At 39.6% G+C, this 19,028-nt stretch overlaps 1 protein-coding gene across 1 annotated transcript; it reads left to right on the forward strand.

Moving 5' to 3' along the window:
• The first annotated feature begins 3,446 nt into the window (after positions 1–3,446).
• Positions 3,447–17,255, forward strand: DLK1 (delta like non-canonical Notch ligand 1). The gene is made up of 5 exons (XM_067295632.1): positions 3,447–3,559; positions 4,487–4,550; positions 5,028–5,158; positions 10,533–10,674; positions 16,139–17,255. Exons 1-5 carry the CDS (start codon positions 3,490–3,492, stop codon positions 16,878–16,880), a joined length of 1,149 nt encoding a protein of 382 aa, XP_067151733.1. The 5' UTR covers positions 3,447–3,489; the 3' UTR covers positions 16,881–17,255.
• Positions 17,256–19,028: the final 1,773 nt, after the last annotated feature.

Raw genomic sequence — 19,028 nt, forward strand, 5'->3', positions numbered from 1 at the left:
TTACTCTCAGGTTTTAGCTACCAGAAAGATGCAGGGACCTTTAGGAGCTGTTATATTGATGACTCTCTCTGGTTTTCCTTATCGCTGATGCAGATTTTCCATCTCCAGATTCTTTCAGTATCAAAATAAAAACCTGACTGAATTTTTCTCCAGTTGAAAGATGTTATAGTAGTAGGTAAACAGGGCACTGGGGAGTATGAGCACTTGTAGCCAGGACAGACCTTCATGGATTCCTTGCAGCTTCTGGATTTTCAGTCTTTGCACAGTTGCTTATATGCTGCTGAACAGAAGCTTGAAGCATTGAGAAGAAGAATTCAACAAAAGCTGCATTCTGTTTCTAGGTTCAGTGTATAAAAGGAAGATCTTACCAAGCTTCAATTCTCGATCTCAGTCTGCTATTTTCAGTAGCTCAGTCCTAGAACATGTCCATTATTCCTGTAGGTCTCTAAGAATGCAGGATTGTTTTGTGCCACCCTGGAAAATATGAAAAAACAGTATGTCAGACTGTAGAAAAGGATCCTCTTTTCTGGACTCAGCTGTTGCAGTCACTTGTCTTTGATACTTCCCATGCCCAGATTCCTGAAACAAGTTATTCCAAAGAAAATGTCTGAAGGTTCCAGGGTTTCCATAAAATTATCTGTCTTCCAAGAATGACAGACTGTTGGGAGCTCACTAGACCAGCACTCCTTATTCTGTACTCACCATTCATGAATTTTTAGAAGAAGTTTGAAGCACTGAGTACAATCCTTAATACCTTGAATGATCTCCTTGCATTCGCAATGATTATAAGAGGTTCTTTTGTTTTTAATTTCCAATGTAAAGATCTGTCTCTCAAAAAAAGAACAGGTTATTGGCTTATTCTCAGTGGAAATCACTAATACCTACCAGAACCCAGTTACTGTATTTTTCAGGGAAAATCGTTAAGACTGTGAAGACCTGGATCAGAGTGGTTTTGGCAGCAAATGAGCTAAGTAAAAATGATTTGCAGCTTGGTTTGCTTAGGTAGAAGGAGGGGAGAGAAGAGAATTAGTCTGAATTTATAGAACACTGGGGCTTCTGTTTTGAAATTATTTTTGGATTAGTATCTGGGCAGACTCTTTTCCAACCTGTTCTGGATATACTGGATATCTCTGCTCTAATAAAAGGTGTTCTGACCTCTCAGAAATAAAATTGGCAGGTTTTGTTTAGATGACCATCAAAGTAAGTAGAAAAGACAGAAAGAGGGAGATTTGTCCTAATTTCAGCCATCTGAGAGGTACTTCTGAGACACAGAATGTAAAAAGTAGAGTTGTTCTAAAAAACAGTTTACTTTTCTCTAACAATGTATCCATGCAAAAAATTTAAAAAGTTTGGAGAAAAAGCAAGAAAAACATACTCCGCAAAATTTTCATTTTGTAATGATGAGTATTATATATATATATAGTATCATGATGACAAGTTTTTCCTAAGGATTTTTTTCATAAGAAATCAGTTTTGCACAATACAGTTGATGTTCAATAGTTAACTCAGAAAATAGAAGTTTCATTATATGTCAGAATATGTATTTACAATTCAAATAAGATCAGATAATTTGACAGTGATGAGTGTATGATAAAACCTATGAATTCTACAAACTCTCTACTTTTAAGGTCTGAAAAATAAAGAATACAAGGAGAAATTTCTTGCCAGCTATTTAGGACAGAAGGCAGAGACTAAAACCTTCTTTGGCCAGTTGGACAAGACACTATCAGAGCATCTGAAATCACAGAACATCTGTAGGCATTTTAACTATCTGAATTATCTCTTGGTCAAAAACCACAAAGGTCTAACATGAAAAGACTTCTGTATTACTAAGCAGAGAACTTATGACCTAAAGGAGGGATAAGCAATCATGAACCTATGACAACCAGAGTGTAAACAAATGATTAAGAAAGCTAGGATAAAAGGAAAGTTTGATCAGGACTAACAAAGAGCTGTTGATATTCATCCTCGAAAAGCACAGGTTCACAGAAGAACAGCAGCGTAAAGGATTAAGTAGTCGTCATTATTGCTCCGCATTTTCACTTCTCGAGTGTCCTTCTGTCATTCACAATATCCCAGCTAGGGTTGGTCTTGTGAGCTACAGTGAAAGTTATGATGGCAAGGTAACCTTTCAAAAATAATAAGTACTGTAATGTTTCAGCCGTAAAAGGAAAGCATGACAAGTAGAAAAGGCATTGAGGCAATCTATGCCTGTAGACTTAGGTCGACATATCTCAAATATCAAAACTTCTGCTTTGAAGAAGCAGCCTCCACCTCTTATTCCTTACTCTTGGGTATTGTGTTTTAAACCACCGCTCGTTCTTATGCCCTTCCTTTTTCTGCCCTTCACTTCCTCTATTCTTTGTTAAAAGCAAAAGTCAGCATGAATAGAAGCAAACTTTCTCAACCTAAGTGACATCATTATCTTCAAGTACCGCTAAATGGGCTATCTGAAGCTAATGTATGCTTTTCAGTTTGTATATTTTTCAGTAGGGAATCCTGAATTAGCCCATTGTAATTCTAGAGAAAAAGTAGATGGCTGCATAGTTTTCTTACCATGTTATAGGGATCCCCTAGTTGCTTCACATAAACGTAGACAAATTGGTAAATGAGGTCTGGTGGAAGAAAGCACTACATCAGCAAGCAGAAGAAAATAGGTCCCCGAGGAATCCTAAAAACGAGGCATAACTTCTTTAAAAGAAGAAAACAAAGAACAAGAATGCAAAAAATAAGAAATACCTAGTCTATCTCCATATGGGACAGCTCAAAGGAAGAACAATGACAGAAAGGGGAAAGGAACGGTCATAGAATAAAGTGCAGAATTTAAGCGGACTTGTAGTGGAAATTATGTTTCTTCCTCTTGATCTGTTCAGTATATAAAACCTGGCTAAAGATAATGCTTAAGGTTTTTTCTTAACTCTTTACCCTTAGAAGCACCCCGTGTTTACCTTCCTTGCTTTTTTCCGGGGTCTTTCCGGAGAAAGCTGGAGCTCCTTGCCCTGATTTGAATGAGCAAGGGGAGGTTTTCAGCTTTCTGGAGGCGAGCACCGAAACCACTCTTCGGGGACAGTCGGAGTAAGTTTTAAGAAGGTCACATGCGAGAAGGGAACGGGCGTGTTTAAAACACCTCCGCTAGGACTCCCCTGCTCCCGGGCGCTTGCAGACCTCCCGCGACGGCACGCGCGCGGGTGCGCAAGGACCGCAGCTCCGTTCCGTTGCGTTCCGCTCCGCGCCGCGCAGGGGCCGCGCAGCTGCCGCGGCAGGGCCGAGCGCGGCCGCTGGCCCGGGAGGCCGCGGGGGCGGGCGGCGGCCCCCTCCCTCCCTCCCTCCCTCCCTCCCGCCTGCCGCCGCCTCCGCGTGCAGCGGCGCCCCCGCGGCGGGGGAAGGGGGGTCCCGCCTTCCCCTCCGCCGCCCGGGCAGGACTCCGGGCGCTCCGCCGGGCTCCGCGCAGCGCAGCGCAACGCAGCGCAGCGCAGCGGCGCCCCGGCCATGGGGCTGCGCGCCGCCGCGTTCATCGGCTGCTGCTGCCTGCTGCCCCTCGTCCTCCCCGCCGCCCCAGGTAAGAGCCCCCCGCTGTCCGTGTGTCCGTGTCCGTGTCCGTGTGTGTGTCCGAGCGTCCCCGCCGGCAGAGCCGCAGCGCGGACCGCAGTGAGGGGCGGCCGCGCCGCGCCACGCCGCGCCGGGAGAGCACTCGGGAAAGTTTGCGGAGTCGCTGCAGCGCGGTGCGACGCCGCGACGGGAGCCTCCTGCGGGCAAACCCGTCCCGACTTCTCGCCCCGGCTGGAGGTTTCTGTGGTGTTTGGGGAGATGTTTCTGTACTCCCGCTTCCTCTGTTTGTCGTGTGGTTTGCACAGGATGTTAAGTAGTGAATGACGGTATTTCAGGTTAGTATTGCTTAATGTGTTTAGTGTAAATATTTCACACACACACACACAAAGTGACTGACACATCTTCTCTTTAGCTTCAGTTATTCATGCAAAATCCAAACGATTTTTTTTCATCCTGCATAGGGTTGAAGTGAATTCAACACTTATAAGTTGCTTTAAATGGAAATTATTTCTGACTACAGGTACTTATGTATTTCAGGTAGTTCTAATAAGAATGCAATTAGAGTAGCAGGCTGTGAAATGACATATATGGATCTGTTCTAAAGTTTCCTTTTTAAACTAATGCATAGTGATATTACATACACTTTGTATATGCTAAAGTGATGTACTTTGTACAATTTTGCAGTTAAAGTGATGTACCTTGTACTATTTTGCAGTTAATTCTTTATGTCATTTCACTTGTCCTATAGCAACACTGGGTAATGTGCTACAAATTAAGTTCATTTGAAATTATATATTATAAAAACATGTACTTGGAAAAAAATCAGAATATTATGCAGTCTAGTAGTTTTTAAAATATCACTAATGTGCATAGGACATGATATGATTTTTCTGAGCGCTGATTTTTCTACTATGATATTATAAATTTCTTCTTCCAGGCGTGAATTGTAAAACTGGCTGCCACCCAGTGAATGGATTTTGTGAATTTCCCAGTGAATGCAGGTAAAAAGATCTATCAGATAAAGCTATTAGCCCAGGAACAGACTGCTTTAATAATTCATTGTCCTTGTAAAATAGACAGAAGCTGAAACAATTTGCCCTCTGCAAATAAGGTACTGTAATGAAACAGCACTCTATTAACATACAGTAACTTTAGTCATACAGCGTAGAGGTCTAGATGCCTTGTGGAACTGAAGTCTTAATTTTCAAATAGTCTACATATTCCAGTAAGAGAAGTCTTTACATTGACTAGCATTTATGTCTTTATTCTCACTGAATGAAACAGTTTTCTTTAATCTGTTTCAAGTACTAATTTCTAGTATCCTAGAAGCATTGAAACTATCCTTGTGTTCAAATGTGCTGCGTCGTCCAATTTTGTATCCAAAAGTTTATTTATTGTGCCTCAACAAGGAGAACATCCTTGTAATTATGTTTATTGAAAGTAAACTGTGCCTCTATCTTGTCTTTTATCTCTTTCAGGTGTCAACCTGGCTGGCAGGGCGCTCTTTGCAATCAGTGCGTGCCTTTTCCTGGCTGTTTGCACGGCAGCTGTGCCAAACCCTGGCAGTGCCTCTGCGAGGAGGGCTGGATTGGCAGCCTCTGTGACATAGGTTTGCACAGACTTTTCTATCCTTGAGCAAGTGAGGCGAAACAGCTCCCTCTGGTGCTGGAAACATGCAAAAGTCCTTCTACCTATCTGATTTTTTTTTTTTTTTAATGAATGTTAGAGCCAAAACATAATAAGGTGATTCAGGGCAGCGGCACAGAAGCCTGGAGTTTTTATAATTTAGGCAAAAGTGTGTAGTATCTTTTGGCACTGGGCATGTGTGCGAGCACGGCATAAACTCATCGTTCTATTTTAAACACTGATCATTGTAGAGAAAGCTAGCAAATTACTTGCTAACTTCTTGTCATATATAAGTCTTCTTTTCCAAAACTACGTCTTCTTTTACATATTAAATCAATTGAATTATTTGTCTGACACATTATGTATACTAATTTCTGTACAGACAGATATGAGCATAATACTTAAGCAAATTTCTTCTTGCGAAGGAAAATACCATGCTCATCCCCGTGGTGATTCAGTGGAGTAGCATTAGCATAACAGAAGAAGGTCTGCCTGAACAGGCTACCACCTCCCTCTCGGATCTGAGGGGTAAGCACAGCTATTGTGCGCACTCCCTGACCTCTTTCCAGTCAAAATGAGCCAGCTTAGCATAAGCAATTTGAAGAATTGGCCTCTGTTGAGCTGGTTTGTTTTGGCTGACAAGGGCAAATGAGTGATCAGCCAGCAGATACGAGGGGACAGAAATTGCATGAACATCTTAGACACATGCGTCTTTTCAACCAGCATAGCTGCAGCTGGAAGGGGACAGGTTTCTGGGGCCTCAGTTTGTTTTCTTGTCATCAGGACTTTGGTCATTTTAGGACTTTAAATTTACAGACCATGTTCTGTCATTTAACACCCGAAACAGTAATTAATGACAACACAGTTTGAATGGGATAAAATTTTCAAGACAACCAAAAGACTCAAGATTTCAGCTAGCTCACATCTTCGCAACGTCATGGAGCTTGGTGCAAGGTACTCAAGTCCTCACTCAACTTCTAGTCAGGTTTTGCACACATAGACATATCCAATCTACTTAGTTCAAAGCCAGTTCAGCTACGTTTATAGGAGCTGCAATAGCATCAGTGTAGATATGACTATAGGCTCTCAGAGATAATTGCATTAATTATGTAGTTCTAGACACCTCTGACAGATATGTTTATACCTGAGACAGCTATCTAGCTTCTCATTACAATTAGTGAGGAGAAATGGGTCCCTCTGTGGTCCGATGTATTTAATCCTAACCTAGAAAGAGGTCACTGTGCTTAATTAGAGCCAGCTCAGAAAATGTGAGACAAACAGTTCAAGATGTCAAGGTGTACAATCATAGATTCCTAAAATTAAATAGAATGACCTCCTCCTTCCACACCACCACTTTAGGAGGCTCATTTCTGTTACCTATCAATGACTCCAAAGGCCCAGATTTTTAAAGGTGCAATATAAGCATCTAAAACTATCTAAGTATACTATGTTTTCAAGCTGGGCATACTTTTAAAAGCCATATTAAGTGCCTAGCTGAATTTCTAGACTCTTAAATACCTTTGCAATTCTGAACCTTGCAGCCTTCCACTCTTGCTACTGCTGCTTAGTCTGCAAAACTCTATTTTGCAAATTATACCCATATCTTTGTGGAAAAATATTATTTTAAAAGGTATTCATTAAAATAGTTCTGTAATTACAAAACAGGTATCCCTTGTTTAAGTCCAGAAACTATTATTTCTTTCAACATTCAGAGTCAGCTCAGAGTTTTCTTTGTCAGTTTGAATCTAGATCCCCAAGCAGAGGTGCCAAGAATACTACAAAGAACTAACCATGTTTTCATCTGCGTGGACATGCTATGTTGAAAGTCTTTAACCTCAGTGGATTTACCTACTCTAAATGTGTTGTCTTGCCACAAGGGATTAAGAGAAGGGTCCTCCTTTCCTGCTACCAGATGGTTTTTAAAAATTGTTATCCTGACCCAATAAAGCACTGCAACTTCAAATGGGGTTAACTGCTCAACCACTGATGTGATCACCCTTTGCTGAAAAGTTGGTGTCAGTCTCTTGGGTCTATCAAGTTGTTACTGACTGCTGTAACTCACTCATTAACAGGAACCACTGAATGATCAGGTTAGGAAAAAGGACAATTTGGGATCATTGGCGTACACGTACATATATGTATAACTGATTTTTCAAAGTGGAAATACAAACCTGTCAGTTTCTTTCTATAAAATACCAGACTCTTGCCTCTCTCTTCTAATGCTGAAGTTTTATGTCTGATAAGAAGAGGCCGCAGTTGTTATATTTTTCACATGCAAATGACATGACAAGACAAATTCCACAATGCAAGTGGCATTCTTCAGCTTCTGGAGGTAATTTTTAGCTTCAAGCATACGATGAGACAAGCCATGTTAGAAAGCTATATTTCTATTGTTTCTGTAGAGATTCAAGAAGGATCATAAGTAATGCAGTTTTGGCACTGTTTTGAAATTAATCCTTTTTTGCTGCTATAGAAAATGTATATATTTGCCAGGAAATTTCTGGCATGGTCACTATTTTGATGTTGCCAACTGAGTGAATGCCAAGTCATAAGGCTGTCAAAATCTGGAATGGAAAAATGTAACAGGATTTGAAGTTCATTTGACTGCTACTGTAAATTTTTGAAATACTTGTAAAATATATATATAGTCTCAGCACCTAATTGCTCATTAAACATAGAAGGAAAAAAGAAGTGATTTGGAACAGTGGCGTTCTATCGTTTTCCATTTCTTAGGAAAGTTAGTGTAGTGAGCTCCTTAGCATGGACCATGGAAGTTCCTGCTTAGAGTGGTTTTAAATCATCAAGTGGTTTGCTAATGCCTCTGGTTGCATAGGTGTTATTTTTACAATGGGCAGCCTGGTCCTCAGCTCATGCCCAGAATTATCTTCTTTTTCATTTAGAGGCATGCAGATTATAGGCTGGGCTTGATCCATTGTAAACAAGTAGGCCAGGATCAGTGGTATCCCTTATGGCTCTTATTGCAGTCACATAAATGGACTTGGCACTTAAATCTATAAAGTTGCATTGGTGATAACACTGCTGATCAACTTCTTTGCAGTGGAGTGCACTAGCTTGCCTAACTGAATGCCATGCCATCTTCTAACCCTCCAAAAACCACATCCTTGAAATCATGTATATGAATATCTGGAACGTGGCTGCACAGAGCAGGGTTTCCCCATCTGCAACTCTCTTGAGACAGACATACTATCACAGTACAGGAACCAGCACCGCATCAAACAGCGGACAAAACAAAGGGAAAACCAGTTTCATCAGTTTATTTCCAGGAAAAATGACAGCCCATTTGGAGTAAAAGAGCCACCATGCTAAATCAGATCAGTCATCTCTGTCATCTTGTCACCTCTGGCTGTGCCTGTATGGTCATGTTTGTGTGCTCCTGACCTCCCACTTGAGCCCTAGCCTCAATTTGGCCAAGAAGTCAACATGTAGTATGAACTCTTTGTATACTGTGATACATGTCACTTGTCTCCTTTGGCACAGGCACTTGGTAAGCTCAGAGACTGCCACCAAAGCAAATACAGTTGTAGCTTCTTACTATGTGCCAATGCCAGGCATTAAAGAGGAAGAGTCTAGAAATTCTGCTATGGACATAAACCTTCCTCACAACACCACTCAGTGACTGTGTCATGCACTGAATCATGAGAATTTAATTTCAGGGAAATATTAATTAATTTGATGGTAACATGGTTGTGGCTATTCTTATTTATGTTATATAAATATTATTTACGTCATGTGTAAATGTAGAGTCATTTTTTGAACTCTCATCTCTCAGACTTTTATCACTTGCAAGGAGTAAATTACCTGATTTTTGGCTTTTGAGAAGAAAATTAGAGAAAATAGAGAAAAGTAGACTACTCAGCTACTTATTTATTTATGTTTTAATAAAGATCTGTTCCTATAAATTTTTAAGCTGTGTTTTAAATTTAAATTCCTTCCTGAGGAACTTTTATACATCTTGGAAATTATTTTTAATATTATTGACAGTGCGTATATATGTATACGTGTGTGCATGTGTCTATGTGTATATACATATATTTTCTTTTCAGTGAGTTTCCTTGCTCATGCATCAGCATTCATCTTTGCTTAGCTGCCTTTAAAGCCTGCCAGATTAGGTGGTGAACAACTCTGCTCCAAAAAGCATTCAAGGTTGTTTTGGTTCTTTTGAACATTGGAGCTAACACTCAAAGCACATGTAAAGTGGTTGTGTTGCAATGAGAACAGGCTATAACTACCAAATTAGATGATGAACAACACTGCTCCAAAAAGCTTTCAAGGTTGTTCAGGTTCTTTGGAATACTGGAGCTTGCACTCAAAGTGCATGCAAAGTGGTTGTGTTGCAATGAGAACAGTCTAATATATTAGAAAATAGAGCCTTTCATCCAGGGAAGATTATATTTGAAAACTAAAGCTGTTGAAATGTTTTGCTATAGTGAAAATTTTGCAGTACCTTATGATATCATCTAAGTTTCATATTGTGCTGTGAGAAGTAGAATATAAATGCCCTTAAATCCCTTTTCATCTTTTTAGAAAGTGTAGGTGTGCATGTGAGCATGCAAGGCATGTCAGATAACTTGCAGTCAGTACGTCACTGCAGCCGCTCCATCAGTGGGGTTCAAATATGCGCTTTTTATTTATTTATTTTTAATTATCTTAGAAGCTCAGTAATTGTTCAGGATGGGGGCAGACAGCAGAAAAATCATAAAGGAAATAAGATGTGTGACTTTTGGGTCAAAACATGTCATACAGCTCTCTCTTCTGGTACAGTTACGTAAGAGATGCAACTCATCCAAAAGAAAAAATTTTAAGAGATTTTTTTGTAACTTGTTGATGTCTGCTATTATGAAATATTTGTACGTGAGCACATAATGTTAGGCTCTCAGGAAGGGAGGGGGGAGAATTCCCGGTCATCTATTGCTTTATCAGAATTCTGTGCATGGAGACACCGAGGATATGAAAGGATGACTATTTTACTGAGAAGCTCTTTCTCTTCTACTAATATTTTATTGATAATATTACTTATTTATAGACCAGAAAAAAACTATTTTACAAGAGGGAGCTAGGAGGAAAGAACCAAGCTGAAAGTGCTTGCAATAATAATAATAATAATAATAATAATAATAATAATAATCTGTATTCCATTTTAACAGAAGGAGAAATAAATCACAACATACAAATGCATGATGAAGGACCATTAAAGCCATATTTTATTTAATTTGTATTGTTTACTGTTTAATGACTCTTTCTCATTTGATTAATTGAGTCCTGGTTTTACTCATCTGCTGCCTGTTTAGCATTGCACTGCATTGTTAATAGAACAAAATGCATATGTTTTTAAACAGATATTCACCCATGTTCTGCAAAGCCCTGCACCAATAACTCAACCTGCATAGAGACTGGTGATGGAGGATATATTTGTTTGTGTGCCCAGGGATTTACAGGAAAAAACTGCCATCTCAGGAAAGGACCCTGCATTATTAATGGGTAAATATTGATTTCGGATGTGAATTTAAAATCCCCACTTCAGCTGACCGTTCTTCAGATTTCTTTGTTAAGTGGAAATATCTCTATGCTAGACTATATAATGCTTCTGCTATGATGGTGATTTGTTGTTGATATTTTTATTAAACTTTACAAATCTGATCTGTTCATACTGTAAAGATTTATGGATTATCAACATGAGTTTGTGGGAATAATTTGAGTACTATAAGTGATAAATTGCACATTTTGTCGCAGTAAATTTATGCCTTCCCATGATTTTAGTAAACAAACTTCAAGGTACCTCCTGTCCTTTGTTCTCATCTCTAGTGAGAGATAATTATATATACAATCCAGGCGGAGTAATAAGAACAGCAGCCAGCCCATAAACTCTCTGCACAAAGATACCTAGTCCACCAGCTTGTCATTTTTTAACTGACATATAATGGTATGTCCATTATGGTTAACTCAAGGAGATAATTTCATTTTAACCAAAATGGGAGCGGGAGGGACATGGGAGGGTGTTGCTTTCCAGTCTAAAAGAGAAATGGGATATTAGGAACAGCGTTGCCAGCAGGTCAAGGGAGGTGATACTTCCCCTCTGCTCTGCCCACTTCTGGGTTCCCCCATACAAGAAAGACAGGGACATACTGGAGGGAGTCCAGAGGAGGACCATGAAGATGTTTGAGGGATCAGAGTGTCTATCATAGGAGGAGAAGCTGAGAGAGCTGGGACTGTTTAGCCTGGAGAAGAGACAGCTCAGGGGGAATCCTATTGATGTGGATAAATACCAAATGGGAGGGTGTAAAGAAGATGGAGCTAGACTATTCTCCATGCCCAGTGAAATGGGAATGAATTGAAATACAGAAAATTCCATTTAAACATAGGAAGAAATGTTTTTACTGTGAGGATAGTTGAACAATGGACCGGGTTGCCCAGAGAGGTTGTGGAGTCTCACCTTTTGAATATCCTTGGAGATATTCAAAACCCGACTGGACACAGTCCTGGGCAACCTACTCTTGCTGGCCCTGCTTGAGCAGGGGGCTTGGACCAGATGATTTCCAGAGGTCTCCGCCAACCTTAACAATTCTATGATTCCTTTTCTTCCAGATTTTGGCACTCCTTGCCTGAACTCCTAACTTTGTGCTTATCTAAATCAACATACCCTCCACCCTCCTAAAAAGCCAGTCCAACAAGATGAGCTTTCAGCAGGCTCTAAACCTTAAAAAGTGTGATCTGTTTGGTTTGGGGAATTGGATTCTCCAGTGCTGAAGTTTTCTGTTCAGAACAAGTTTCCTGCAGTTCTTTCCCTTTGTGCCAAAGCATCCTTATCTTGAGCATCTTCCTTGTTCCCAGCTGGGACAGTTCAGGTTTGGGGAATTCAGATGACCATTTATTTATTCAATTGTCCACATTTGTAAAACTGCTTCCTATTTGTTGGTCCTCTTCAAAAGCTCAGTGAAATTAAATTACTACAATGCCTGACTGATATGGACCACATTCTGTGTGAGATACCCATTAGACTAATGCTTCAGCAGTTTTTTTTTCGTTCATATGTAATAAGGATATGTAAGAGCTGGTCAGTTATGTATTTGATTAGCCCTTCATCTGCTCATCTGCTGTAACTGTACACTATTACAGTATCTGAATGTGCAAATTAGGCACACATGCATTTGCATAAGAGTAGCCATATGCCTATACAGAAGTCTTTGTACATATTTGTATTAGATTTTAAATAATCTTCAGCTCTGATATGTAAAGTACATCTATAATGTGCAATCTAAATCAAATCAGTACTTAAATATAAATACATGTGTTAATGAAGCATGTAGCAAAAGACTGATCAGGAAAGCATTTAGATGGTGAAAGAGCCATAAGGGAATTTGAAGGAATACAGTTTGGGATTGATGGAAACATTCTGACAATACAAATTATCCATTTAGTATTGTATTAGTGGATGAACTGAAGTTACTGTGGAGAAAACAGGCTTTTAGCAAAACACCTTTAGTAGACACACATATGACCTTGTTGTGATATATTGACTGCATATTTTGCTCACAGTTTCAAGGATATTAACTTTCAGCAGTATCACTGATAGAACTGTTTGAAAAAAGGATGTCTTTCTAATGTTAAATTGTAATTGAGTCTAACTGTGGAAATCTAGAGGTACCTATTCTCTTCTACTTCATCAATAACCTGATCCCATAACCATAAGAAATGCCTTTCTGGTGGGTACAAACTTACTAAAATTATTATATTAATCTAACACATTTTCTCTTCTTCTAAGATTGCTTTGTGTCTCTACAGCTCCCTACTAGTACTCTCTAGTTCTGCTTTAGCTCAGCAATAGATAATTACAAATCTTTAGATCTTTCTTATGGATAAATCTTCCTGGATATTTGTACACTCTTATTTAAAGAAAATATGTTGTCATTAACTCCTTTCACTGTCTCTCGCAAGAATTGCCATTCTTCCCACTCTTACATCTTTATACCAGTGGAAATTTTTTGCCATTGCTTTTAGTGGGGAATAGTCACAGAGGCCCATTTGGGCTTACTTTCAGCATCTGAGATAACTGCTCTGACTTGCCTATTTCTCTTCATTAGCATCGACTTAGGTTCCTCACAAGTGCCTTGAATGACATCCAGGCTATTTGCTTTACATAGGTAGTGTGAATAGTTTTCTTTTTCTGCTTTTCATCTGTATAGCAAATATTTCAGTAATTCAATATGGACATATATTAACTATCCCAAAGAACAGGGGAGATAGTACAGATTAGTTCCATGCTTTTCATTTAAATCATCATGTTTTTAATTGCTGAAACTAACTTTTGGTGACACTACTCTGTGTCCAGGTTGAAAGCTCATGAACTAGTCAGGAAATCTTGAACAAATTTTTATAATGGTTCTTGAAACAACAATTCCCTTTTTCTGGGAAGCTGTGTCTTTTTCAGGAAAATAAGCAGCATTTTCTGCAAATCTGCTTTTAGGTGAAAAAGGCAACTGTTCCCAGCATAAGCACTCAGTATCTGATAATACTTTACAGTCTACCAGAAATTGCACCTCACACCCTGAAAAGAAACCATCTGTGAGGTCATGTCACTCTCATCTCACTTCTTCCTCGCTACCTCAGTGGTACAGTTAACAAAATTGATATTAATAAGTATTGCCACTGGCTCCTTAATTAATTTTCATAGATGGAATGAAGTCAACTCACCAATGAAAGTAATTGTTCTAGTCTGTTTACAAAATCAGGCAGATGTATCTGCATTAGTGACATCTGTGTGATGGTTTGAAGTTTTGCTCTGAAGCAGAGTAGAAAGAGGTACACTTTTTAAAATGAAAGTGGAATATTTGGAAAGCAACTGAGCGGTATATCCATGTTTCTGCAGCTATTCTTTTATGTACCACACCCTGCTGAACATGTCTTAAATGCCAAGTGTTTAAAATAATTTAATCCATGTATATTCAAGGAGATTAATTCTAATACCCTATTTATTCAAACATATTAAAAATTAAGCAAATGCAACTTAATGTTAGTAAAATTAAAGAATATATATCCAAAACTCTACAAGTTTCCTCTTAACTGTTTTTACTAAAAATCTATACATGTATAAAACATTGAGAAAGAATCATTTTATGCTTAAATTCTCCAACAATTTCTTCCCACTTCCCCAAAAAGTTGATAAGGTAATCCAACCCAAACATGAGGCTCCATCTTCTGCACATTGCCATACCCAAAAAGCTTGTCTGATTTTCCGTGGGACATCTAAGGTCAAGAGAAGGTGCGAGATTCTTCAAGGCTGACCATAACCATTCAGTTACTCAAGGACTGTATGACACCTAAAGCTTCCTGTGATCATGGCAAAATTCCGTGGTGGCATGATCACCTCAAATTGTCACCAGGCTCCTTCTGATAACTGCTTTGTCAAGGTCCAGTGACAACACCTTTTGCTTTCCCAATACTTCTTCCAGATTTCCAATTTGCTCTTGCAGTAGCCTTTTTCCAGGCAACAGCTGCACTGAAGGACCACATGAGAGGACAGAGCAGATTGTTTTATGTGTTAGTAGCAAACAGGCACACTACTCCTCTACACAATACTCAGGCTCTTCTGATGAGGGGCCACCAAGTGTTTCAGTCCCCAGTAGAGCCAGAGGGTGCTCAGGGTAGTCTCTAGCATAGCTGCTCCCAGTACAATGACTGGGCACTTGAGAGGCTCAGCCATTATCCCACCAGTGGCCAGGGATCATTTGTAGTCAGGAGCTTATTTCTCTTTTGCAGTCACCTTACCTGGGCATCAACAGATCTCTTAAAACCATTCAAAGTCCCACTGTGGAAATCCATAATGGCTAGTTGCCACTGACCATGCATATGTGAAATGCCAACATTCGTGAAGCTGTGATATTCAGTACCCCGGGGCTTTCCCCTGCAAATGTAACACATAAGAGCTTCATCTTTTCAACTGTGTCCTGATACTAAGCTGTGTGTCTTTAAGGATTTATAATTATTAGGAGAACTATTGTTGTCAGGTATACTGTGAGCCTCACCAAGTTGTCTTTTTCATGTCTGAAATTCATTGTAAGCAGTAGAAGCTTTGTTCTTACATTATAAACTGCCATGAAAGTCTCTTTGAGATTTATCTGTAAACCTGTGACCCAAGGCCCCTTTTTTGCCAACAGGGCCAGTCTTTTGGCCTTATACCCAAGGGGCAATGTTGTACTGCAAAGTTAAAAAAAAGGTCTTTCAGTGAATTTATGTCACTTAGAATGCCAGGCTATCAACAGTTAAGTTCTTCAAGGGTTTGCAGAAATATTTGATTTCCTTTGGTCCAGTACTCATGTTAAAGCTGCCTTTGCTAGGGCTGACACCATCCCATTTATATTTATTTATTATAATTTTCAAACTTTTTTTGGCCAAATAGCAATTTGCACAAAAGTATCTGTTCACCTTTAAATTTTTAGTGTGTCACAGAGTGCTACAGAGGCAGAATAAAAACAATCACCTTCACATCTGGCTGCCATGGCAGAGTGTTTTGCTGTGCCAATACAATACATAGATTATTTTATGAATAATGAGATGGAAACCCAAGCCATGCTGCTAGTGTCTTTGTTCGGTCTTGTCTAAATAGTCATTCAGCTAAATAGCTCTAAGCATATGAAAAGAATAGGAAGCTTAACTTGAATAAATGTTTGAAATAATTTAAAATCCTTTCACAGCTCTTCAGGTAGGATTTATATACTGATGTATTAATCCTGCCTGAAGGGTCAGCAGAAGATATTATAATCTGTATTGACAAAGCTGATGAACAAACTCATTCTTGATTGAACTTCATTGACTTCACCAGATTTGCATTAGGAATTGGCTCTTCTGAAGAAAACCAGCTCTTTTTATTGTACAAAGTGTTTCATAATGGTTTCTTTCATCAGAGTTTGATTCAACTCTGTGTATATTTATTTGTTCTATGCTCTAGCTCTCCTTGTCAGAATGGAGGAACATGCATTGATGACAACGGTTTTGCATTGCACGCTTCCTGTCTGTGCCCTTCTGGTTTTGCTGGCAATTTCTGCGAAATAGATAAAGATGACTGTGAATCCAGCCCATGTGAAAATGGAGGAACATGTACAGATATTGGTGCAGGTTTCAGCTGTTTTTGCCCCCATGGCTATACAGGAAAACTCTGTAGCAGCCGTGTCATATTCTGTGCAAGTGGCCCATGTGAGAATGGAGGAACATGCAGTGAACATCACCAGGGAGGATACGAATGCATCTGTAAGCCAGAATTTGTTGGTGCAACCTGCAAACATCCCAGCAAAAATGCAAGTCTCTCTGGAGTGAATATGGAGACAAAGAATAGGCAGAATTACAACCCACCCCCAAAAACTCATCACAGATCAGTGCATCAAGAACATCAAATTCTGAAAATAACAATGAAAGAAACAATCCAAAATGCAGATCCCTTGCTCAGTAAAAGTCAGGTGATATGTTTCATTGTCCTGGGCTTACTTACATGTCTTGTTGTCTTGGGTACAACCGGGATTGTATTTTTTTCAAAATGTGAAATGTGGCTTGCTAATGCCAAATATAGTCATCTCCTACGCAAGAAAAAGAACTTTTTTCTGAAATCTAGTAATGGGGAAAACCTCTCCGTTAATATTATCTTCCCAGAGAAGATCAAATTGACTAATTACACTAAGAACTATACTGCCATCTAGGCCCTCAAAAGCCTAGAAGCAATTTGCAAGTTTTCATAGCAATATGTAAAATAGATTGAACTTATTACCTGTGACTGGCTTCAATATTCATGGGTACAATTGCTGTAACTTCTGCTGAGTGGTAAAGAAGAAATATAATATGTCTGTATTGCTACGTGATTTTTTTTCATTCCCCACAATAAAAGTTTAAAAAAAAAAGGATTGAAGAGCAGGGAATGGTAATTTGATTTATTTTTAAGGCAGCTATTTAAAAGGTAATTTACTACTGGAACTGTTTTGCAGCTTTCTTGTCTTGTGCATAGTCTGTTTGGCAAATATGGTACTTGTAAATTACTCACTGATTCTTATTTTTGAATAAATAGCAGTTAAGGGCTATACTGGTTTATTTATCCATTTGTAAATGTTGTTACGCTACAGCAAACCTGTCACAAGTGTCTCTGCCTAATGTTTATTCTATCTGTGATAAAGACTTTAGAGAGTGTGATAAATAGGAGCAAATCTGGACTGATGTCTCACCTGTCCAGTCAGTTTTACTATTTTTGCATGGTTATAAGATAGATTACTTCTTTTGTAGAATCTAATAGGTCTTTGTAATACTAATTTCAGGTTAAAGATCTCTCTTGCTTTGGATGCTACCTCCAAAATTGTTTTAGCTATCAACAAAAATGTTAAAAAGGTGTTCAGTGTCTTTGGTCAAACTGTCTATACAGAGACCAAACAAAATGTAAAGGATCTGATTCTGACTTTTCTTTAAGGGGCTCTGCAAAGAGAAGTGTTCACCTGTGTTGCAGTGAAAAATGAAAAGATATAGTATGTCACCTCAAAGAGAACAGCTGCTTCAAATTCTTCATTTCTGCTTTTTCTCTGTCATATTTCAAGGAGTGGGCAAGGTTTGCAAGAATCGAAAGCAGCATTGGCATACAGGCAAAGGCTCATGGAAGCCACAAAATCATCAGGGCCCTGAGGGCACAAATAGGCCCTAATGGCCCTGAGCAGCCTCACCTGGGGCCTCCACCCACATCCCTGCCAATGGGCCCCAGGCTTCATTTCAGCTCAGCCTGGGACCTTCAGTTCCTTCTGAGCTCTGCTGCAGGAGTGCTGGTCTCCAGCCCTGCCTTCTGGATGAACCTTGGACCCATACTGTAAGCAGCTTGTCTCCTGGTGGGACTCCAGATGCTGCTTGTCTGCAGTCCTGTTTCCAGCTTTGCCTCCTGGGTGGACTTTGGACCCATGGCTGTTGTCTCCAGCCCTGTCTCTAGCCCCATCTCCTTCTGCTCCTGACTGGAACCCCTGGATGGTCCCTGGACCTGGTTCATCATTTACCATGTCTGGGACCATCGATGGATGCTGTTAGCAGTGCCGTCTCTGCCTGTGATGCTCAGCCCCTGCAAGACTGCATCCCCATGGCAAGGGCTCGGCCCCCACTGGGGTCACCTCAGCTCCCAGTTCTCCATCCTCATGGAGCAATCTTGCTCTCATCACTCCCTGAAAAAATTTCATCTCAGCTGTGGTTCTTAAAGGTGTCTTTAGATGCTGTTAACTAACAATTTACTGCCCCAGCCACCCCACACAGGAATATTTAGCAGCTGCTTCTTCTGTGCTGTCTGATAACTATGCTATTCCAAATCTATTAACAGCTGCTCAAAAATAAAAAGCTTTAAAACACATTCAGTTCATTTTCCTAGAATCTTTTCTGTTGACATATCTCTGAATTGCTATGAGTACATAGCAAGTTAGCTGTATTGCTGATAATGCTCATACGTGTCATAGCATTACAATGTAGTGCAAAGACTACAGCTAACAGAAAAAATGCATGTAGAGGTACTTCTGTGGAATGTGTTAACTTGTAGATAACAGGATGAATATTTCAAGGCGAGTAGGTGCTTCCTCTCAAAACTTTCATTGAGAAGACCACTGTTCATCAAAACCAGAAACATTTTAACCTGTCTTTCAACCAAAGATAACTAACCTGGCAGTCCAGATGAAAGTAAACCCAGGTAAGCAGTGTTTAGTAGCCTGAAACATGAACTAGGGGAGTTAATTCACTTTTTTTTAAGGAATATAATCCAGTATTGTGCATTCTAATATGTGATCTATTATGTAATAGAACTATGTTAGGACAAACTCAGAGATAATAAGAAACATTGA

Source organism: Apteryx mantelli, chromosome 4 (assembly GCF_036417845.1).
Source record: "Apteryx mantelli isolate bAptMan1 chromosome 4, bAptMan1.hap1, whole genome shotgun sequence".
In the NCBI taxonomy this organism is placed as follows: domain Eukaryota; kingdom Metazoa; phylum Chordata; class Aves; order Apterygiformes; family Apterygidae; genus Apteryx; species Apteryx mantelli.